A 17,558-nucleotide genomic window follows, 5' to 3' on the forward strand; every position below is an offset into this window, starting at 1 on the left:
ATCTTTTTTAGGTACATAAATTTTGTTATACACTTAGATATATTATATCTATATACATAATAAAAGTTATATATCTTAAAAAAGCCAGAATAACTTATAATTTGGAGTGGAGGGGATACATATATATTAGAGCAACTCTAAGAGATTCATTGTATCTTTTCTAATTGTTACGAACAGAGATTTTGTGAAAAAATACCCTCAACAACTTCTTTAATTAATTATCCAAATATAGCCATCTTCTATTCGGATTTCTCGCTAACCAAAGATAGAAAACGAGAATGGCTCTCTAGAGTGCATATAAGATATAGAAAAACTGTTGGAGAGTAAAAAGATATAGAAAGCGATTATCATGCAAATGGCCCTCTATATGATGATTTAGTGAATGAATTTTAGAAAGACTCTTAGGGCCCGTTTGGATTCTTGGAATTGAATTTATTCTAATAATTACAATTTAGACATCGATTAATTAAACTAATATAGTTGTATATGAAATATATTTATATATTTATTGTTAGACATATAAGGAACATACTTATATGTTGCATTTCTATTGTAGGGAAGTGAGTTGAAGAGTGTGCTATAAGTTAGAGAGTAGTATTATAGCACAGTGATCTATAGAATCCATTTCCATCTTCCGTCCTATGAATTTGAGATAGGCTTATTTGTGAGTTTGAAAAAGTTATGGAATGTCAAATTTCAAGCCAAATAGTCTAATCCATTAAGTATATTTCAATTCCTCCAAAATGAAGGGATCTAAACGGCCCTTAGAGATGCTCTTAGATATATTTATTTAGGAAGATATTTCTTATTTTTCCTATTACCTCTTGTTAGGTAATATGTGATAATTAACATCTAAATCAATGGTCTATGGTAAACCATAGCAAAACCTTATTTGAGCAAAGTAAGCGCTTTTGAGCCGCAGCTAATATAGAATCACAAAACATAATATTTATATTTTATTAAGAGATACTAGTTCATTTTCAATCTCCAAGATGAGACACTGACATGTGGATGATGGGCCCATCCGTCTTAATTCTACCCAGGCCTACAATATCCACATCCTATTTCCACAGGCCCACATCAGGCCACGTAGCACCAGTCGAACACGGACACGTGGCACTATTCTCCGCTCTTCCCTCCACCTTCCCCTTCCAACTTTCCAAATCACCCCCTCACTTCTCAAAACTCTCAACTGCCAGTCCAATCAAGAAATGCTCCACTACATCTCCTCTTCCCCTCTCCGTCCTCGATTCCTCCTCCTCACTAGCCCACCCTCCAATCGTCGCTTCCTCGCCATGAGCGCCGCCCCATCGAGCTCCTCTTCCCGTTTGGTGCGCGGTGCGGCGGTGCCGGTGCCTTCCCTCGGCACTGACGAGGCCTGCGCAGTGGCAGACGATGCCTTCCAGAGGTACACGTCGCCGAGCTTGAGGAGAGGCGGCGCCGGGGTGGCCGTCGTGTGGTTCAGGAACGACCTCCGAGTTCTTGATAACGAGGCGCTTCTGCGCGCATGGGCGGCTTCCGAGGCGGTCCTGCCGGTGTACTGCGTCGATCCACGGATCTTTTCGGGGAGCACGCATTATTTTGGGTTCCCCAAGATGGGAGGTGAGGAGCTAGAGATTCTGCATTTTGTTCGTTGCTGCTGCATCAGGGATTTGCGATCGCTTAGGAAAATGCTGATTCTTTGTCATCGTAGAGCCAACTGCAAGTTGCCTGATTAGAAAATATTGATGATTTACGTCTATTTGTTGTGTTTGGTGAAACTTAAATCACCTATTCAGCATTGAGGGCGCAGTTCTTGATAGAGTGTTTAGGAGACCTGAAGCAGAGTCTGAGGAAAAAGGGCCTCGATTTGCTAGTCCGGCATGGCAAGCCTGAAGAGATACTTCCTTCAATTGCAAAGGCTGTCAGTGCACATACAGTAGGTCCCCTTCTGCACAATCTTATCTCTCAACTTATGTTAGTATAGTTGAATTATGGATCTTTATCTATCTCCAGATTTATGCTCATAAGGAAACCTGTAGCGAAGAGCTCCTTGTCGAACGCCTCGTGAGCAAAGGCTTGGAGCAAGTTCAGATTGCTAAAGGAGGAGCATCTGTCCCGAAGAAACCTCTGAACCCCAGGTTGCAGCTCATCTGGGGAGCAACAATGTACCACGTTGATGACCTCCCGTTCCCAGTTAACAACTTGCCAGACGTGTACACACAGTTCAGAAAGGTCGGGATTTTCTTTGCAAATTCTAGGCCTTTTTGCAGGCGTAATGGTTAATGACTTAATGCTGAAGCAGTGCTTTTTGCCAGGCAGTTGAATCGAAGTCTTCAGTTAGGAACTGCACCAAGTTGCCACCGTCGCTTGGTCCGCTCCCTAGTTCCAGCATAGATGAAATTGGAGGAGGGGGGACAATACCAACACTGGAGTCATTAGGCCTGAGTGTTACAAAGGCAGGTTTAGTTGCAGCTAGTTGTGCTTTAGTCAGGTGCTTCACTAGTTCTAGTTTTAATCTGTACTGTTTTCTTCTCCTTGCAGTCTGAGAAAGGAATGTATTTCATAGGAGGAGAGAATGCAGCTCTTGGTAGAGTACATGAGTACTTCTGGAAGAAGGATCAGTTGAAAGACTACAAGGTGACTAGGAATGGCATGTTAGGTCCAGACTACTCCACAAAGTTCTCTCCTTGGCTTGCTTCTGGCAGTCTTTCGCCACGTTATATTTGCGAAGAGGTAAAGAATTTCTCATTAACTGCAGAGCTCGTTAGCTTTGCCTAACACAATTTGCTATATGTCCTTTATGATGCAGGTGAAGAGATATGAGAAGCAAAGAGTGGCAAATGATTCTACATATTGGTTAGTGTGCCTTCTCATAAGTTGTACTCCTTGCAGGCTCGAGTTCGAGCTAAAGTCCCCCATGGAATATATGTTTGTACCCTAGTTTCATGCTGAACTAGTTTGTAAGGTGTATTCCCATTCATATGGAGTGAAGTGCCTTTTCCTGATAAGTCAATGGCTTCAGGGTTTTATTTGAGTTGATATGGAGAGACTACTTCAGATTTCTATCAGCAAAATATGGGAATGCCATATTTCACCTGGGTAAGGACCAAATATGGTGCTGTCTCTCATACCCTTAGGTTTTGTATAAAAAAACCTTTTATGATGAAAATAATGCACAACTATGCCATTTGGGAAACATGTCCATTTTGGCTGGTAAGGTATAATCTGGCTGCAAACTATTATTGTAGAAGGTCCGAGGAAAGTAGTATCAAAGTGGAGTCAGGACCAAGCACTGTTTGAATCATGGAGAGATGGTCGAACTGGGTATGGTATTACTCGACTTTATTCTTCTGAAATCTGGAGCCATTGTTCTTGTGCCTTCTGAATTCAGTCATGGTAAATTCCAGATATCCTCTTATTGATGCCAACATGAGGGAGCTTTCAGCCACCGGTTTCATGTCCAACCGTGGTCGTCAGGTATCCTTCTACATCTGACCACATAAGCAGAAAAGACAGCAGAGGGCTAACACTGCAGGGCATCTATTCCCAATTATTCATCTCTCAATCACTGCCTATCTGCAGATTGCCTGCTCATTTCTTGTCCGAGATATGGGTATTGATTGGCGAATGGGAGCCGAATGGTTCGAGACATGCTTATTGGATTATGACCCAGCTTCAAATTATGGCAATTGGACATATGGAGCAGGTTAGTTGTGTCTTTACTGATCCTTTAAATACTGGATAGAACAATATGACCAAAGAAAATAAATTCAAGAAAACTACAAAGGTCGCTTACATATCCTTGTAGACTGGAACTGAATGAAATGTTTCTGCTGTACTCTGACAGGAGTTGGCAATGATCCAAGAGAAGATCGATACTTCAGTATCCCGAAGCAAGTAAGTATTTGACCAGACTGAACTCTCTTACCTGAAAAATCACTACCGTAATGAGCCGAATCTTAGGATATATTGCCACAGCAATATGAAATTGTACGTTTTATGAATCAACTGATCACTTCAAAACACCAAGAAGTTAATTTCACAGCATGTTAGTTTGTAACTATAGCAATACCGTGCATGAACATCCATCTGCAGGCAAAGTCATATGATCCTGAAGGGGAATACGTTGCATACTGGTTACCGGAACTTCGGTCACTTGCAAAGGAAAGGAGAAATTTCCCAGGGGCCTCATACATCAGGCAGACAGTACCACTGAAGTTTGATGTTGGAAATCAAAAGAAGGATCAGCAATTCAACCGGCAGAGAAGACCAAACAATACGTACAGAAGACAAGTAAAATAGGAGGCTCTTGATTCACTCAGAAAGAACCATCTTATCAGTAGGAGATGGAAGTAATTTTTTTACATAACTGATTGTAGTGTAAACATGCACGAATTTCTCTATGGTCTTATGCAATGTTCATTGATGCATTCAGCTACACTTTGCAATGTTTGTCAGCAGATCCAGCACAAAAGATCAAAGGCTCTAAACATTCACGTGCACATCCAACACATTGGCAACCAGAAACTGAAGAAAGGCAAACATTTTCATTCAGGTTATCTCATTACTCAACAACAAAGTTTATACCAGTACTTATTCACCAAAACTAGCTCCACTAACAAAAATTACCAAGCAAAAAGATATTTACAGCACTGCCAATGAGATACTCTAAACACTCAAATAAGACACCTGACACCTTCAAAAGGGCAGCAACTCATATATACAAGTTAGCCTTGCTGAGAGAAGCAGAGATACGACTACGACATCGCTGAACGGTCATGAGTTGATAAATGTAGCTTCAAGCGTTCGTAAAAGATTCTTTTCTTGCACAGTAGCGAGCATTGTTACTCTTGGCTGGTATAGGAATTCCTAACGTCTGATCTACATTGTGCACTTTCCACGCACAGAATTGTGCATCATGAACAAGAGGATTGGTTGCACGAACTGGTGGAGATCCCATAAAGTATGGAGGTGAAGCCTGCAGATTGCATAGTCCCACAACAGAAGCATTAGTTCAGTTCCAAGTAAATTCCAGTTTAAATGTGCTATAAATTTGCAACAAAATCACCTCAAGAAAAGAGAAGAAAAAAAAGTAATTTTTAATAAAGGCGATAAATTAAATGGAAGTGGAAGCACATTTTGAGAAACATCAGAATACAGGTAGTAGTTTGATGGAAGAAGAAAGGAACCTTGCTCAGAATGAATTCAGAAAGATCTTGTGCAGCTCTCAAGTCATGTTCCCTATACCGCCTTGACTCATGAGCATCAGTACAAGAAAACATCAGAACATGCAAAGTGTATGACTGTTTGTGCAAAAATTTAGAAGTACAATAGTAACAGAACTTCCAGACCAGATCAGAGAGCTGGATTGTACCTGCTGCTTTTGCATGGTATTGGACACCTGATCGCGACATCTCCGCTTTCTGTGCTTTGGTAGGTTTCCATCAGTGTTTCTGCTCTTAGACCTTGTAACCTTTTCATTTCCTCTGTTGCTTCATTTCCATACAATGCAAAACCTTTTTATAAGAGGTAAGCTGGGTCTTAGTCGCAGTTTGTGTAAGTTACCCCTAAAATGGAACTATATTATGTACAGCGAAGCATAGTTTGAACCTGCTGAAGGGTTTGCAGAACTCATGAAATGTTCCATACCCATGACAGGAACAGGAACTAAGCTGCTTCAGTAAACAAGGCTCCTGCACAATCAAGTGTAACCCCAATGGTGAATGATCGGTAAATCAAGAAAAGGTGTCTTCACATAGTTCAAGAGAATAGTTAAGGATAGAAAGAGACACATGGTTAACGGGGTTATTAGTACCACCAAACCCCACTAGAAAGCCCTGTGGCACCCCAACGCTGGACTGGCAAACCTTCCTCCCAGTTTCTGGGGCTGGGGAGGAGAAAGCCAAACTCGTCCCTGAACCCGGTACCCCTAATGGCGCTCACCTGGTGCCCCAACACTGGAACAGCAAACCTTCCTCCCAGTTTCTGTGGTTGGGGAGGAGAAAGCCAAACTCGTCCCTTGAACCATGTACCCCTAATGGCGCTCACCTGGTGCCCCAACACTGGACCGGCAAACCTTCCTCCCAGTTTCTGTGGTTGGGGATGAGAAAGCCAAAGTCGTCCCCTGAATCCTTGTACCCCTAATGGCGCTAACATGGTCCCCCACCAGGTCACACCCATTCTCACCCTACCAGGCCATCACCCATGGTCAGGTAGCTCCCCATCCCCATCTCATAGGTGCTCGTTCTGTGATGACTGTGGCTGCCAGAAAGTTTGTATCTGCCCGCGCCATCTCTCAGACAGAATACCCCTCCAAAAAATCCTACCCCTAAACAAATCTAAGACAAAATACCAGAATCAGGACTGCAGCAGGCCCTATTGTACTACATCGGGAAAATATATGGTGTACTTGTATAGTACACCAGGTTCATGTGAAAATTCCCCTCAAGAAACTCCCAAGTTCTCGTCTTGCCAACGAAAAAACTCAAAGCAGATATCGGTTCCACAATCGTTTTGTGTTCTTCTTTAAGGAGCATCCTTTCCATAACCTATATATCTCGGAGACGGGCCCTGGTGGCCGGTGCACACAAAGTTTGTGTTTTTGGCGCGTCGGAAAGGTGAAACTCGAGATCCCAACAATAAATGCTGGAATGAATCCAGGCATTGACGCCGCGAAAACCAAACCTCAGATTCCAATCCGTACAACCATCCACCAATCACTATGGACCCAACAAGAACCTAGAGGCAGCAAGAAACGCCCGAATCTTTCGACAACACAGCGATTAATCTACGCGAAACAAAACCACCGTCGAAACCGCAACCACGGACAAAGGAAGAAACGGCCGGCACCGGCGGACGGCGGTGGCAACTTCGTCGTACCCGGGTCTAGTTCGCCAGATTGGTCGTCCTCCTACATACACCACCTGAACGGGAGAAGGGAGCACCGAGGCTGCGGAGAGCGGGGAAGAGGGAGACGTCAGGGCGTGGAGAAGAACCGCTCCGCTCTGCCGCGCCCCCGCCGGCCGCCGCCCCCCGTCCGGCCGCCTCTGCCCTTGGCGAGTGAGCGTGCGTGCGTGTGAAGGGAAAGGCCAGGAGAACCGGGCTGTTTGCCCCCTGTGTATTTATCCGGGAGATGAGAGGACGCACGCCGACGCTCACGAGGGCTGCGACGCGAGGCTCGAGAGCGAGACTGCGAGAGGATAAGAAAAGAAGCGTGGCGCTTGCGGGTAGGGAAAGGCGAAGAGGGGCGGCTGGCGGCTGGCGGGGCGGGGCCGCGTCTCGCGAGCGGGGCCTGAGAGCGCCCAGCCGCCGTGACCGTGCCAGTGTGTCACTCGCAGTTGCAGTTGCAGTTGCGCGGCGTGACGTGCAGTACACTTGTACCGTGCCGTCGCGCTTGTGTGAAACGGGTGCCGTCGCGCGGGGGCGCCGCTGTGTCAGTTTGTTGTAGTTGCGCCGCGGCGTGTGGATCGCACAAATGTGAAAAGGGAACTGCTGCTGCCGGTGCCCGGTGGGCCGGAAATCATGGACCTGAAAAGCCCACCAAAACGAGACCCAGATTACATACTCTTTCCTTTTCTTCTCAAAAGAAAAAAAAATACTTTTTCCTTTTTCATTCAAGAAACATTAGCGTGATTGCAACGGTCTCCGTGTTTTCTTTTAGGGGTTTTTTCCATGAAATTAATCCATGTGATGCAAACGGGAAAGAAACTGAGAGTCCCTATCAAAATGGTGCTTAGTTTAGAGACACGATTTAAAAATGTATATCTAGGTACGTAACAAAAACTATATATCTAAAAAAAAAAGCTAAAACGACTTATAATTTGGAATGGATGGAGTAGAGATGAAAACAAAAATGGAACATTGAGAAAATTTTGGTAAAAGTGATATCATTTGTAACCATTTCTAATTATTACCTAATTTAAACATTTGATTTTCAAAATACAAGACATCGAACTTTTAAATTTTATCTAAAATTATAAGGTATTCTGGATTGTTCAACCTCATTCATACATGCTTGTCTTTTGAATCACATCCATGCATGCATACCTTTTAAACACCACCTTGCCCAAATTATGTAATTGGTAGCCAAAATCAATGACATGCATCCTTGTCTTTTTAAACTATGTCTTACTAGGAAATTAAGCAAGTTAACAACCAAATTACCTAATTAGTGAGAGCCAAGTTTGTATTTTGTCAAACTCTTTGTCTAGTCCTAAAATTGCTTTGATACCTTGTATTTCCGAACCAAGGGAGTATTTTTATCGGTCGATTACATAATTAGACTCACAAAACAAAGCCTGCCACTGAAATAAAAACAATCAATAGAAAGAGATGATGTATGTTGCTAAAAATGCCTTTCTAACCTTGGGTCAAGCGGGCCTAGGATTTCTAGAGGTATCTAGAGGTTTTGGTTTTATTAGGGTCCTTCGTCTATCATAGTGGTTCTCTCTTAGTGTTGTTATGGAGCATGTGAGGTAGGTGAGGGGAGTAGGCTTCTTGATCAGGTTTTCTTCCCAACATAAGTCATCGTTGTTAAGGTGGGTGTAAATGTCCTCATGAATCTTGTGATCCACATTTCTTTTTCGACATTAGATTAGGCGTGGAGAAAATGATAGATTATCTGTCTTCCACTCTTCCTTCTCAATCCCAAGTGAAACACGCACAAAGAACACATGAAAAGACATGAAGCAAAAGAATTGATCTCTAACCAAAGAATAGATGGGTGCATGTAAGTTTATATGGTGTCAACACTTCATGGGTATATTCGGTACAATGACTAGTGAAAGGATCAAGATGCCCAAGGGGGGTGAATTGGGCTAATTCTAAAATTCTTTGCAATAATTAAACCCTACACTTATCCCACTTCACCCCTTGTGCCTAGAAAGTGATTCTATTGATTTACCGCACAAAAGTTTAGCACCATAAGTTCCAATCCTACTCTAACATGGCAATTCTAAGAATGTAAAGACAAGAATTGAATTGCTCAAATATAAATGCTTAAAGTAAAAAGAGGAGAAGGAACGCAGCGATGTTTTACCGAGGTATCGGAGAGTCGCTACTCCTCACTAGTCCTCGTTGGAGCACCCGCGCAAGGGTGTAGCTCCCCCTTGATTTGTGCAGGGATCAAGTGTTCTCTACGGGTTGATTCTTCGATACTCCATTGTGGTGAATCACCCACAATCGCTCACAACTTGAGTTGGGTCATTCACAAGCTCTGCCAGATGATCACCAAACTCCCAATCACCACCAAGCCGTCTAGATGATGGCGATCACCAAGAGTAACAAGCAAGAACTCTCACTTGACCACAACAAGCCTAATGAGAAAGGTGGATGCACACTTGCTACTCTCTTTTCACTAATGAGGCATTAATCTTGGATTCTCAAATCTCAATCACCTCATTAGGCTCTTGCTCTCCTTGACACTCTCAAGAGTGTTTCTCAACTATTCAAATGGGCAAGAGTACTCCCTTGAATAAATAGAGGAAGTATTTATACCCCCTCATTCAAAACGAACCGTTATGTGCTTGAGTCAGCACTCTGCGGGTGACCGGACGCTCCGATCAAGGTGACTGGATGCTTCGGTCAGTTCTCATAGCCATAGAGCCGTTAAGTTGTGACCGGACTCTAACCAACGTCTGGTCGTGAAAACTGCTCTCTAGAACCTTACTGATGTTGACCGGACTCTGGCACCCAGCGTCCGGTCAGCACTGACTGGACACGTCCAATCAAGATTCTCCCTCTCTGGAACCTTACTGGAGTTGACCGGACTTTGGCACCCAGCATCCGATCACTTTTCTCTCAGCGTCTGGTCACAACCAGACGACTTCACCTTGATCAAATGAACTGACCGGACTCTACTGCCAGCGTCCGGTCACACCGAGACCAGCGTCCGATCAATATTTGACCCTCCACTCACTTCCAACTCGAAATCATATATGAATAAAGTTTGCTCCAATTGATCTTAGGGCTACTTAGGAGCTACCTAGTGCTAGATTTGACAAGTGTGTATCACACCTAACCCACTAGACTCACCTAGGTCAAGCTACTAGTTCATACCCCCTCTTAATAGTATGGCCAAAGGAAAAATAAAGTCCTAAACTACTCTAAGTGTCTCTTCAATACCAAACGACACTTAGAACTAGTCCATTCTTAACCTTGTCATCCATCCTTTGAAAACCAAAATGATTTCTGTCGTAGGGGCATGACAACCATGATTGCCCAATCAATTGGCATTACCATGACCTAACTTAATTGTCTCTGCAAAACACACGTTAGTCATAGTAATCAAGTATTGTCATTAATCACTGAAACCCAACTAGGGGCCTAGATGCTTTCAATCTCCCCCTTTTTGGTGATTGATGACAATACAACCTCGAGTATGTAAAAGAGATGAGGTTTTCAACATGCTTGGTTCATATAAGCTTTTGACAATAAGAACAAAAGAGTTAGGCAAGCTTATATGACCCAAGGCAACATGATGTACTCAATAGATATGAAATAAGCATGAGTACAAGAAATAAAGCTCATTTGAATCGGAGTAAAGACGCGGAAGCAAAGCAAATGAGCATGTACTCATCAAGCATTGTTCTTGCAAGTGTAATGAGTGTCCGGTTCTTTCTCTCAACTACACCATTTTGTTGAGTAGTGTATGTTACGGAGGCCTCATGCTTGATTCCAACTTCATCACAATAAGGTTCAATGTTTGTGTTATCAAATTCTTTACCATTATCGCTTCTAATCTTCTTGAGCTTCACTTCAAACTCATTTTGTGCTCTCTTGGCAAACTTCTTGAAGCATGATGCAACCTCGGTCTTGTCATGAAGGAAAAACACCCATGTATATCTTGAGTAGTCATCAATAATCATAAGACAATAAAGATTTCCTCTCAAACTCTTATAAGTTGTTGGTTCAAATAAGTCCATGTAAATGAGCTCTAGCACTCTTGTGGTTGATATGAAAGCTTTTGTAGGATGAGTGTTTGCAACTTGTTTGCCGGCTTGACATGCACTACAAAGCTTGTCCTTCTCAAATTTCACATCCTTCAACTCTATCACCAATTCATTCTTCATAAGTTTCTTGAGTGAGTTCATCCCAACATGAGCAAGTCTTCTATGCCATAGCCACCTAAATGAAGTTTTGGTGAATAGGCATGTCTTTAAGTTAGCATATTCAGAGGTGAAATCCACTAGATATAGGTTGTATCTAAATCCCTTGAATATCACTTGATCATCATCCTTCTTAGATACAACAACTTCCTTCTCGGTAAACAAACATTGGAAGCCAAGATCACATAATTGTCCAACGGATAGCAAGTTGAAACTCAAAGAAGCAACATATAGCACATTTGAAATAGAGTGATCATTTGATATTGCCACTTTACCCAATCCTTTCACTTTGCCTTTTGAATTATCTCCAAATGTAATTCTTTCTTGGTTATCTATTTCTTCATCTAGCGAGGTGAACATACGAGGATCACCGGTCATATGTTGTGTGCAACCACTATCAATTACCCAATGATTTCCATCGGTCTTGTAGTTCATCTACACACAAGAGATCAAGCTTGTTTAGGGACCCAAACTTGTTGAGGGCCCTTGACTTTCTCTACAAGTGACTTTGCAACCTAAATTTTCTTAGGCCTATTCTTGTTGGGAGGTCCTAAGAACATGACTTTCATTTTACCACTAGAATCCATTCCAAGCATGTAATGAGCATTGAAAGCAAAAGGTCTAGCTTGCTTGGGCAAGGGTTGTGGTGGTGGAGTTTGACACCGATGGGCAAAGTGACCTTCTTGTCCACACTTAAAACACCTTTTTGGCTTTGACTTTGACTTGTGTTGTCATTGGTGTTGAGCTTGAGCCTTCTTCTATTGACATGCTAAGTATCTAATTCCACTTCTATCTGTCTTCATGACGGTGTTCATGAGTAGCTCACTTTGAAGATGCTGGCCTCTTGTGAATTTGCTCACCCCGATCTTGAGATGTTCCTTTTGTAGCTTGAGCTTCTCATTTTCTTCTTTTAGCTCATCATGATTTTTCTCCTTCTTAAGCCTCTTGTTCTCTTCTTTAAGCTTCTCATTCTCAAGAGCTAGATCACTATCATGGTTAAGGTTCTCTATCACAATGGTGTTGGTGGTTGAAAGCTTCTTAAAATCTTTCTTTAGCTTCTCATTCTCATTCTTGATCTTGACATACTTATCATAGTTACCGAACTCAACCACTTGCTTACCTTTGCTACTAGAACCACTGTTCGCCTAAACGGTCATTTAGCCTGTTTAAACACCGTGTAAACGCTACACGGTGTTGTACCGTTTCTATTTAATCGCCCGTTTACCCCGTTTAATTGGCCGTTTAGCCCGTTTAATGGGATGTTTTGCCCGAATAATGGCTAAACGGTAGGTGACCGACTATTTACCGTTTAGCGTTTAGAAAAACACTGACTAGAACCTTGCTCAATGCTCTCAATAATCAAATCATCACATGATGTAGCTATATCAATCTTAACAACATGGTTAGTAGCATCATGTGGCTCATTGAATAAAAACTCATGAGAGATAACAAGATTATCATAATTAACCTTGAGGTTCGTATACTCTTCTTTTAGAATGTTATAGCTAGTGATGAGCTCATTATGTATCCCCTCAAGTTTATCATGTTTTTCTTTAAGCTCTTTCTTAGAAGATTTGAGCTCCTTGAGTTTGGATAACATAGCATCATTTGCTTCTCTAAGCTCAACACTAGCCTTTTTCGCTATGTCACATTTAGCTAAAATAGAATCATTCTTAAGTTCTAGCTTTTCATTCTTAGCTCTTGACTTTCTAATGATCTTAGTGTATTGATTTAGCAATTTAGCAAGATCATCATATGAAGGTGATTCAAATTCATCATCATCACTATCTGTGGTAGAACCGCCTAATCTAATGCCTCATAGGAGTGCTTGTCTTCCATTAGACACTAAGCACTCAAGGGGAACACTAAATTACTCGGTTCCGTCGGACACACCCTAGGGGAGAACCCAAAAATCCACATTTTTGCCATCAGGATCACAAATGAGAGAATAAAGCTTACGTCATTCGTAATCATTTCTTACATCACTTTTAATACAACATCAGAGTATAATATTTATTAATATAATAGCGGAATGAAATCATATTATCAGAGTTATAAACCATTTAATTGAACAGCGGAATAAAAACATGTGAACAGAGTTACAGCGGAAATAAACATCTATTAATGACATGAGGAAGTATTGATATATAGACTAAGACAACATATTATGAAACTTTTATTTATAAAAGTATTTGGTGAGAGTTATCATAACAACTATGATCGCAGCGTAACGGAATTCCTCGCTGAGCCCACCAGGAGGAATCCACACACAAGAGTCAACTCAAGCATCCACCTATCACCTGCAACAGGGGGAATAAAACCCTGAGTACTCAATTGTACTCAACAAGACTTACCCGATAGGAGAAAAGAAAAGACTCCAAGGATATGCAAGGCTATCTGGCTTGTGAGTTTATTGCATTGCAGGAAGCATTACTAAGCGTGCGTCCTTACATTCGATTTTTATTAATAGCCGCATTGGTTCATTAACTAACCATTCTATGTAAGCACCTGTGCTACTTTCAAGCAGGTGGTAAGCAATCAGATTTCCTTTGTCCATCTTCCATCTTTCATCTTCTAGTTCTTACTACGATGCTAAACCGTAGACAAGCCATACTGGATAGCCCGGCGATTTGCGAATCAATGCCCCCAGCTGGGTACCCTGAAAACACATGCCCCGCTTGTGCCCCAGGCATAAGCAGAACCAACCCATCACTCTCCTGTCCTGGGTGTCCAGGTCCTCGTCCAAACTGGGACTCCAAGCCCTCGCCCCTGAGTCCCGGACTCAGCGCGGTGCAAGGACCTCCTCCACCAAAAACAAACCCTAACAGTCGGTCCGAAAAGAGCCGGATCCACGACAAGAGAGCAACAAGTCTTCCAAGCGCCCATACACAAGTATGTGCTCGGAATAATAAGTCTGTGACCTACCTAGAGTCATATGCAATGATCGGTCCTTAACCGACCAGATAGGGAAAAACGGTGTAACCAAGCTATGACCCGCCTCCGCGGCGACACAACTTTCTACACCCACCAATACCCAAACCATATCCCTGCCCGGTCACCATTTTCCTTTCCACCATTTTATATATTCCAAGTGATAATCATATAGTAACATATTTCCTATATCTCGCGAGTGACAGGCAATCACTCGACTTCTACCGGAGTCCTATAGCATAGCAGTCTACACGATCCTGTCATACTAGTAAGACTCATAGGATAAAGATATATATGCAAGTGGTTTCATTCAACTCCTTGAAACTTAATGCACAAATATAATTTAAACTGCAGATAAGTAGGGGTTATGCACCGGGGCTTGCCTGGGTAAGACATATATTAAAAAGTTAGTTTCTGCATCTTTAGATCATCTAGATAGGAAGCCCATTGCATCACCTCCTGGAGAGAATACCATTACACCATCATTAGATTCCCAATCATCCTTCGATCGATCCGTTGATTCATCATCGTATCTATATGATATGCATGCGATGCAAAGATGTAATTAATCAACTGCAATTGTGACTCGTAAAATACGACGTACGCCTCTCGAGTTAACGGGCTAGTTCTACGACGACCGTACTTAGGCTATATATACACGTTGTCGGACAAGGCGTTATTTCCCAATAATTCTTTTAGTTATATACACCAACGGTGTTTCTTTATTCGCAATAGGACCTTATTACTTATTTAGCAACTAATTATTCCAGAGCTACAAAATTTACAGGGAGCAGTAAATATTGCTAGGAACCTACTGTAAAGATTGCAGATCCAATACTGTTACCGATTTATCACAACAATTCCTATAAGTTTATATTTTACAATATTAAGTATCTTAGATTAATTATATAGCTCCCAAAAATATTACCAAACTATGTGAACCAAATATACTAACAGGTAGATCATGATTTTAGAGATTCAACAAAACTGGTTTGGCATTTTTACGATTTTTCTATAATTTACTATAAATTTTATAAGTCTATTTCCGCAACTAAATTAACAAGTGCTTCATAAGACTAAAGGCCCGCGGCCACCAAACCGGCCTAGTGGCCAGCTCGGCTAGGTCCAGCGCAAAGGCGGCCCAGGCGGGCACAGCGTGTGCGGCCCAGCGCAGTGGCGAGCGGCCCAGCGGCGACGGCAGCAACGTGGACGGCCCAGGCGACTGAGCGGCCAGCCCATGCGCGGAAATAGGCCGGCCCAGCGCAGGCAACGGCCCAAAGCCGGCCCAAGCGCGGGGACAAGACGCGGCACATACGTGAAATGGCCACTGAACTTCCCTTAAATTACGACAAGGTCCAACAACACTATTTACTTGAGTCAAGTATTTTGCGTAAAGAACCCCGTATAAAATTCCGGCTTGGATTGTCACCCTTCCTTCCTCTTCCAACGTAGGGCACCGGCAGGGGAGTCATTGGCCGGCGGTGACGGAGGTGAAACGGCTTCGCGGCAGGACGTCTCGTCGGCTCTAGGCAGGAGGCAGACCCGACCAAACTCAGCACGGCGTGGCCCTGGCGAGACGCGACGCGGGCACCGGGCGTCGGCGGGCACTGTGGGACAAGGGGCGCTACTGCTCGGGCACAGCCACGGCAGGCCGTGGTAGGGGCACGCGTGCGCCTGCGGGCGCGGTAGTTGCGGCTGGCGAGGCGGCTCGGTGATGTGGTGGCCGGATACGGCATGACAGTGAGAACGCGGCTCGTGGGAGAGCAGCGTCGGTACGAGAAGCAATGAGGCAAGGCGGTGGTGCAGACGGGAGCAGCAGGTCACGGGGAGGTGCACGGACCGGTGCGCTCGGTGATTGCAGCGAAGGCCGAGCACGGAGATGGAGTGGCGCAGATGTTGAGGTACCGAGCGGGCTCAGCACGGGGTACAGCGGCTTGTGCGTGGAGGTGGGGCGGCACGGACAGAGCACCGGCATGGCCGTGGGAAAAACGTGCACGCGCGCACGGAAGGAGCAGTGGACGACCACGTGCGCTCGCGCAGGGGAAAGCCGGCACCTGCGGGCGGTGGCGCAGGACAGCGGCGACCGTGGCGAGCAGAGCAGGGGAAGGAGAGGGCACTGCGGCTCGCCGTGTCGATGAGCAGCAAGCAGAAAAGGGGTGAAGGCAGCGCTTGCGCTGTGGCCGAGCGACGACGACCAGAAATCAGTAGAAAAAGGAAGAGAGAGAGCGAGAGAAGCAATGCGAGCACATATGCATAGATTTTAAGCTTGCACATATGCATAGATTTAAATTGTGGGAGAGTAATTATTACCGAATGATGCTAAGGTGTATAGAATAAACCTTTGAAGTGTGATACCAATCGTAGTTGCACCTTTAAGTTCATCCTTAGCACCATGATTAGCTAGATGCCACTTGGAAATAAAAACACTAGATACCTCATGAGATCAACATTAAAAATAAGGTACTAGCATTACTTGTAAAACATACCAAGTGTCTAGCTATCATCCTATGCATGCTAGTTATCAAATCATCATTCAAGTTCTACAACTAGCATACACCACACAAGCATGCATATTGAATTTGAAAGTTTTATGCAATGCAAGCAAGCACATGAATATGCACATATCAATTTGTGTGCTTCTCTTCTTGTCCAAGAATTTTGATCCACTCTTTTCTCCAATGTTGCTCCCTCTTTGTTCATGTCCATGTCCTATCTCTTGTACAATCTCTCCCCCATGGTACAATCTCTCCCCCGTGGTACAATTTCTCCCCCATATATCTTTCATATCATATCTTTGTACAACTTCTCCCCCTTTGTCATCAATTTCCATAAAAGGTATGCTTCTTATTGATGCAAAGGTATGCACTTTTGGGGTAGATGGTTGAGACTTGAATTTTACATTTTTAATGGACATTACTTGAATATTGGAATGACACCACATGTAGATACCATTTAGAATTTGCAACTTGTATTACTTGTATCTTATCATTCTTATGCATGGGTCATCCATTTTATACACTTAAGTTCTTATAGGTGAGGGATGCATTCTTTATTTTATGATCACTTAAAGTTGAGGATCACTTGTGGAACCATTGTTTTTATGATTGATACCAATTGTAGGATACCAATTGAAGGCGTGATATCATTTTAAAGAATTTTCTAGTATGGAACCACTTGTTGGATTTTTCAAAATTAATTATTTTCTTGAACATTTGGTATCTTTATGAGTACCACTTATATGATATCACTTGTGAGTTGATCTAGACATCGCTTGTGAATTCTTGATGAAATAATTAAGTCTAGATACTACTTGAAATATACAAATTAGATATCCATTTGCATTGTTGTCTTGTGCTTGTACTCTTATCATTATCATGAGCTTTTATGGTTGACTTAAACTAAATTGATTTGCTTAAGCTTTCAAGTCCGGTTTGAACCAATGACAAGCTTCTTCACACCTTAAGTAAGGGTTATCTTGCCAATGTTGTACTTGTCACTTGTTTAGCAATTCAAATTGAGTCAAGTACTTGGGTTCACTTG

At 43.0% G+C, this 17,558-nt stretch overlaps 2 protein-coding genes across 4 annotated transcripts; one reads left to right on the forward strand and one right to left on the reverse strand.

Moving 5' to 3' along the window:
- Nucleotides 1-1,127: 1,127 nt before the first annotated feature.
- On the forward strand, nucleotides 1,128-4,645 carry LOC136520419 (cryptochrome DASH, chloroplastic/mitochondrial-like). 2 transcript variants are annotated; one of them, XM_066513922.1, is made up of 12 exons: nucleotides 1,128-1,602; nucleotides 1,779-1,918; nucleotides 1,996-2,214; nucleotides 2,298-2,438; nucleotides 2,524-2,715; nucleotides 2,792-2,838; nucleotides 3,005-3,081; nucleotides 3,231-3,306; nucleotides 3,390-3,459; nucleotides 3,565-3,688; nucleotides 3,830-3,879; nucleotides 4,444-4,645. In XM_066513922.1, exons 1-12 carry the CDS (start codon nucleotides 1,212-1,214, stop codon nucleotides 4,642-4,644), a joined length of 1,728 nt encoding a protein of 575 aa, XP_066370019.1. In that variant the 5' UTR covers nucleotides 1,128-1,211; the 3' UTR covers nucleotide 4,645. The 2 variants fall into 2 exon arrangements, with proteins under 2 accessions (XP_066370019.1, XP_066370018.1); XM_066513921.1 differs by lacking the exon at nucleotides 4,444-4,645 and adding an exon at nucleotides 4,078-4,416 and having other exon boundaries at nucleotides 1,138-1,602.
- LOC136520420 (uncharacterized) lies at nucleotides 4,645-8,643 on the reverse strand. Of its 2 annotated transcripts, none has more exons than XM_066513924.1 (5): nucleotides 6,906-8,643; nucleotides 5,593-5,675; nucleotides 5,357-5,498; nucleotides 5,172-5,232; nucleotides 4,645-4,960 (listed from the first exon to the last, which is right to left on the reverse strand). In XM_066513924.1, exons 2-5 carry the CDS (start codon nucleotides 5,633-5,635, stop codon nucleotides 4,781-4,783), a joined length of 426 nt encoding a protein of 141 aa, XP_066370021.1. In that variant the 5' UTR covers nucleotides 5,636-5,675; nucleotides 6,906-8,643; the 3' UTR covers nucleotides 4,645-4,780. The 2 variants fall into 2 exon arrangements, with proteins under 2 accessions (XP_066370021.1, XP_066370020.1); XM_066513923.1 differs by having other exon boundaries at nucleotides 6,862-8,641.
- Between the last annotated feature and the right edge of the window lie 8,915 nt (nucleotides 8,644-17,558).

This window comes from Miscanthus floridulus, chromosome 18, assembly GCF_019320115.1.
Source record: "Miscanthus floridulus cultivar M001 chromosome 18, ASM1932011v1, whole genome shotgun sequence".
NCBI classification, from domain to species: domain Eukaryota; kingdom Viridiplantae; phylum Streptophyta; class Magnoliopsida; order Poales; family Poaceae; genus Miscanthus; species Miscanthus floridulus.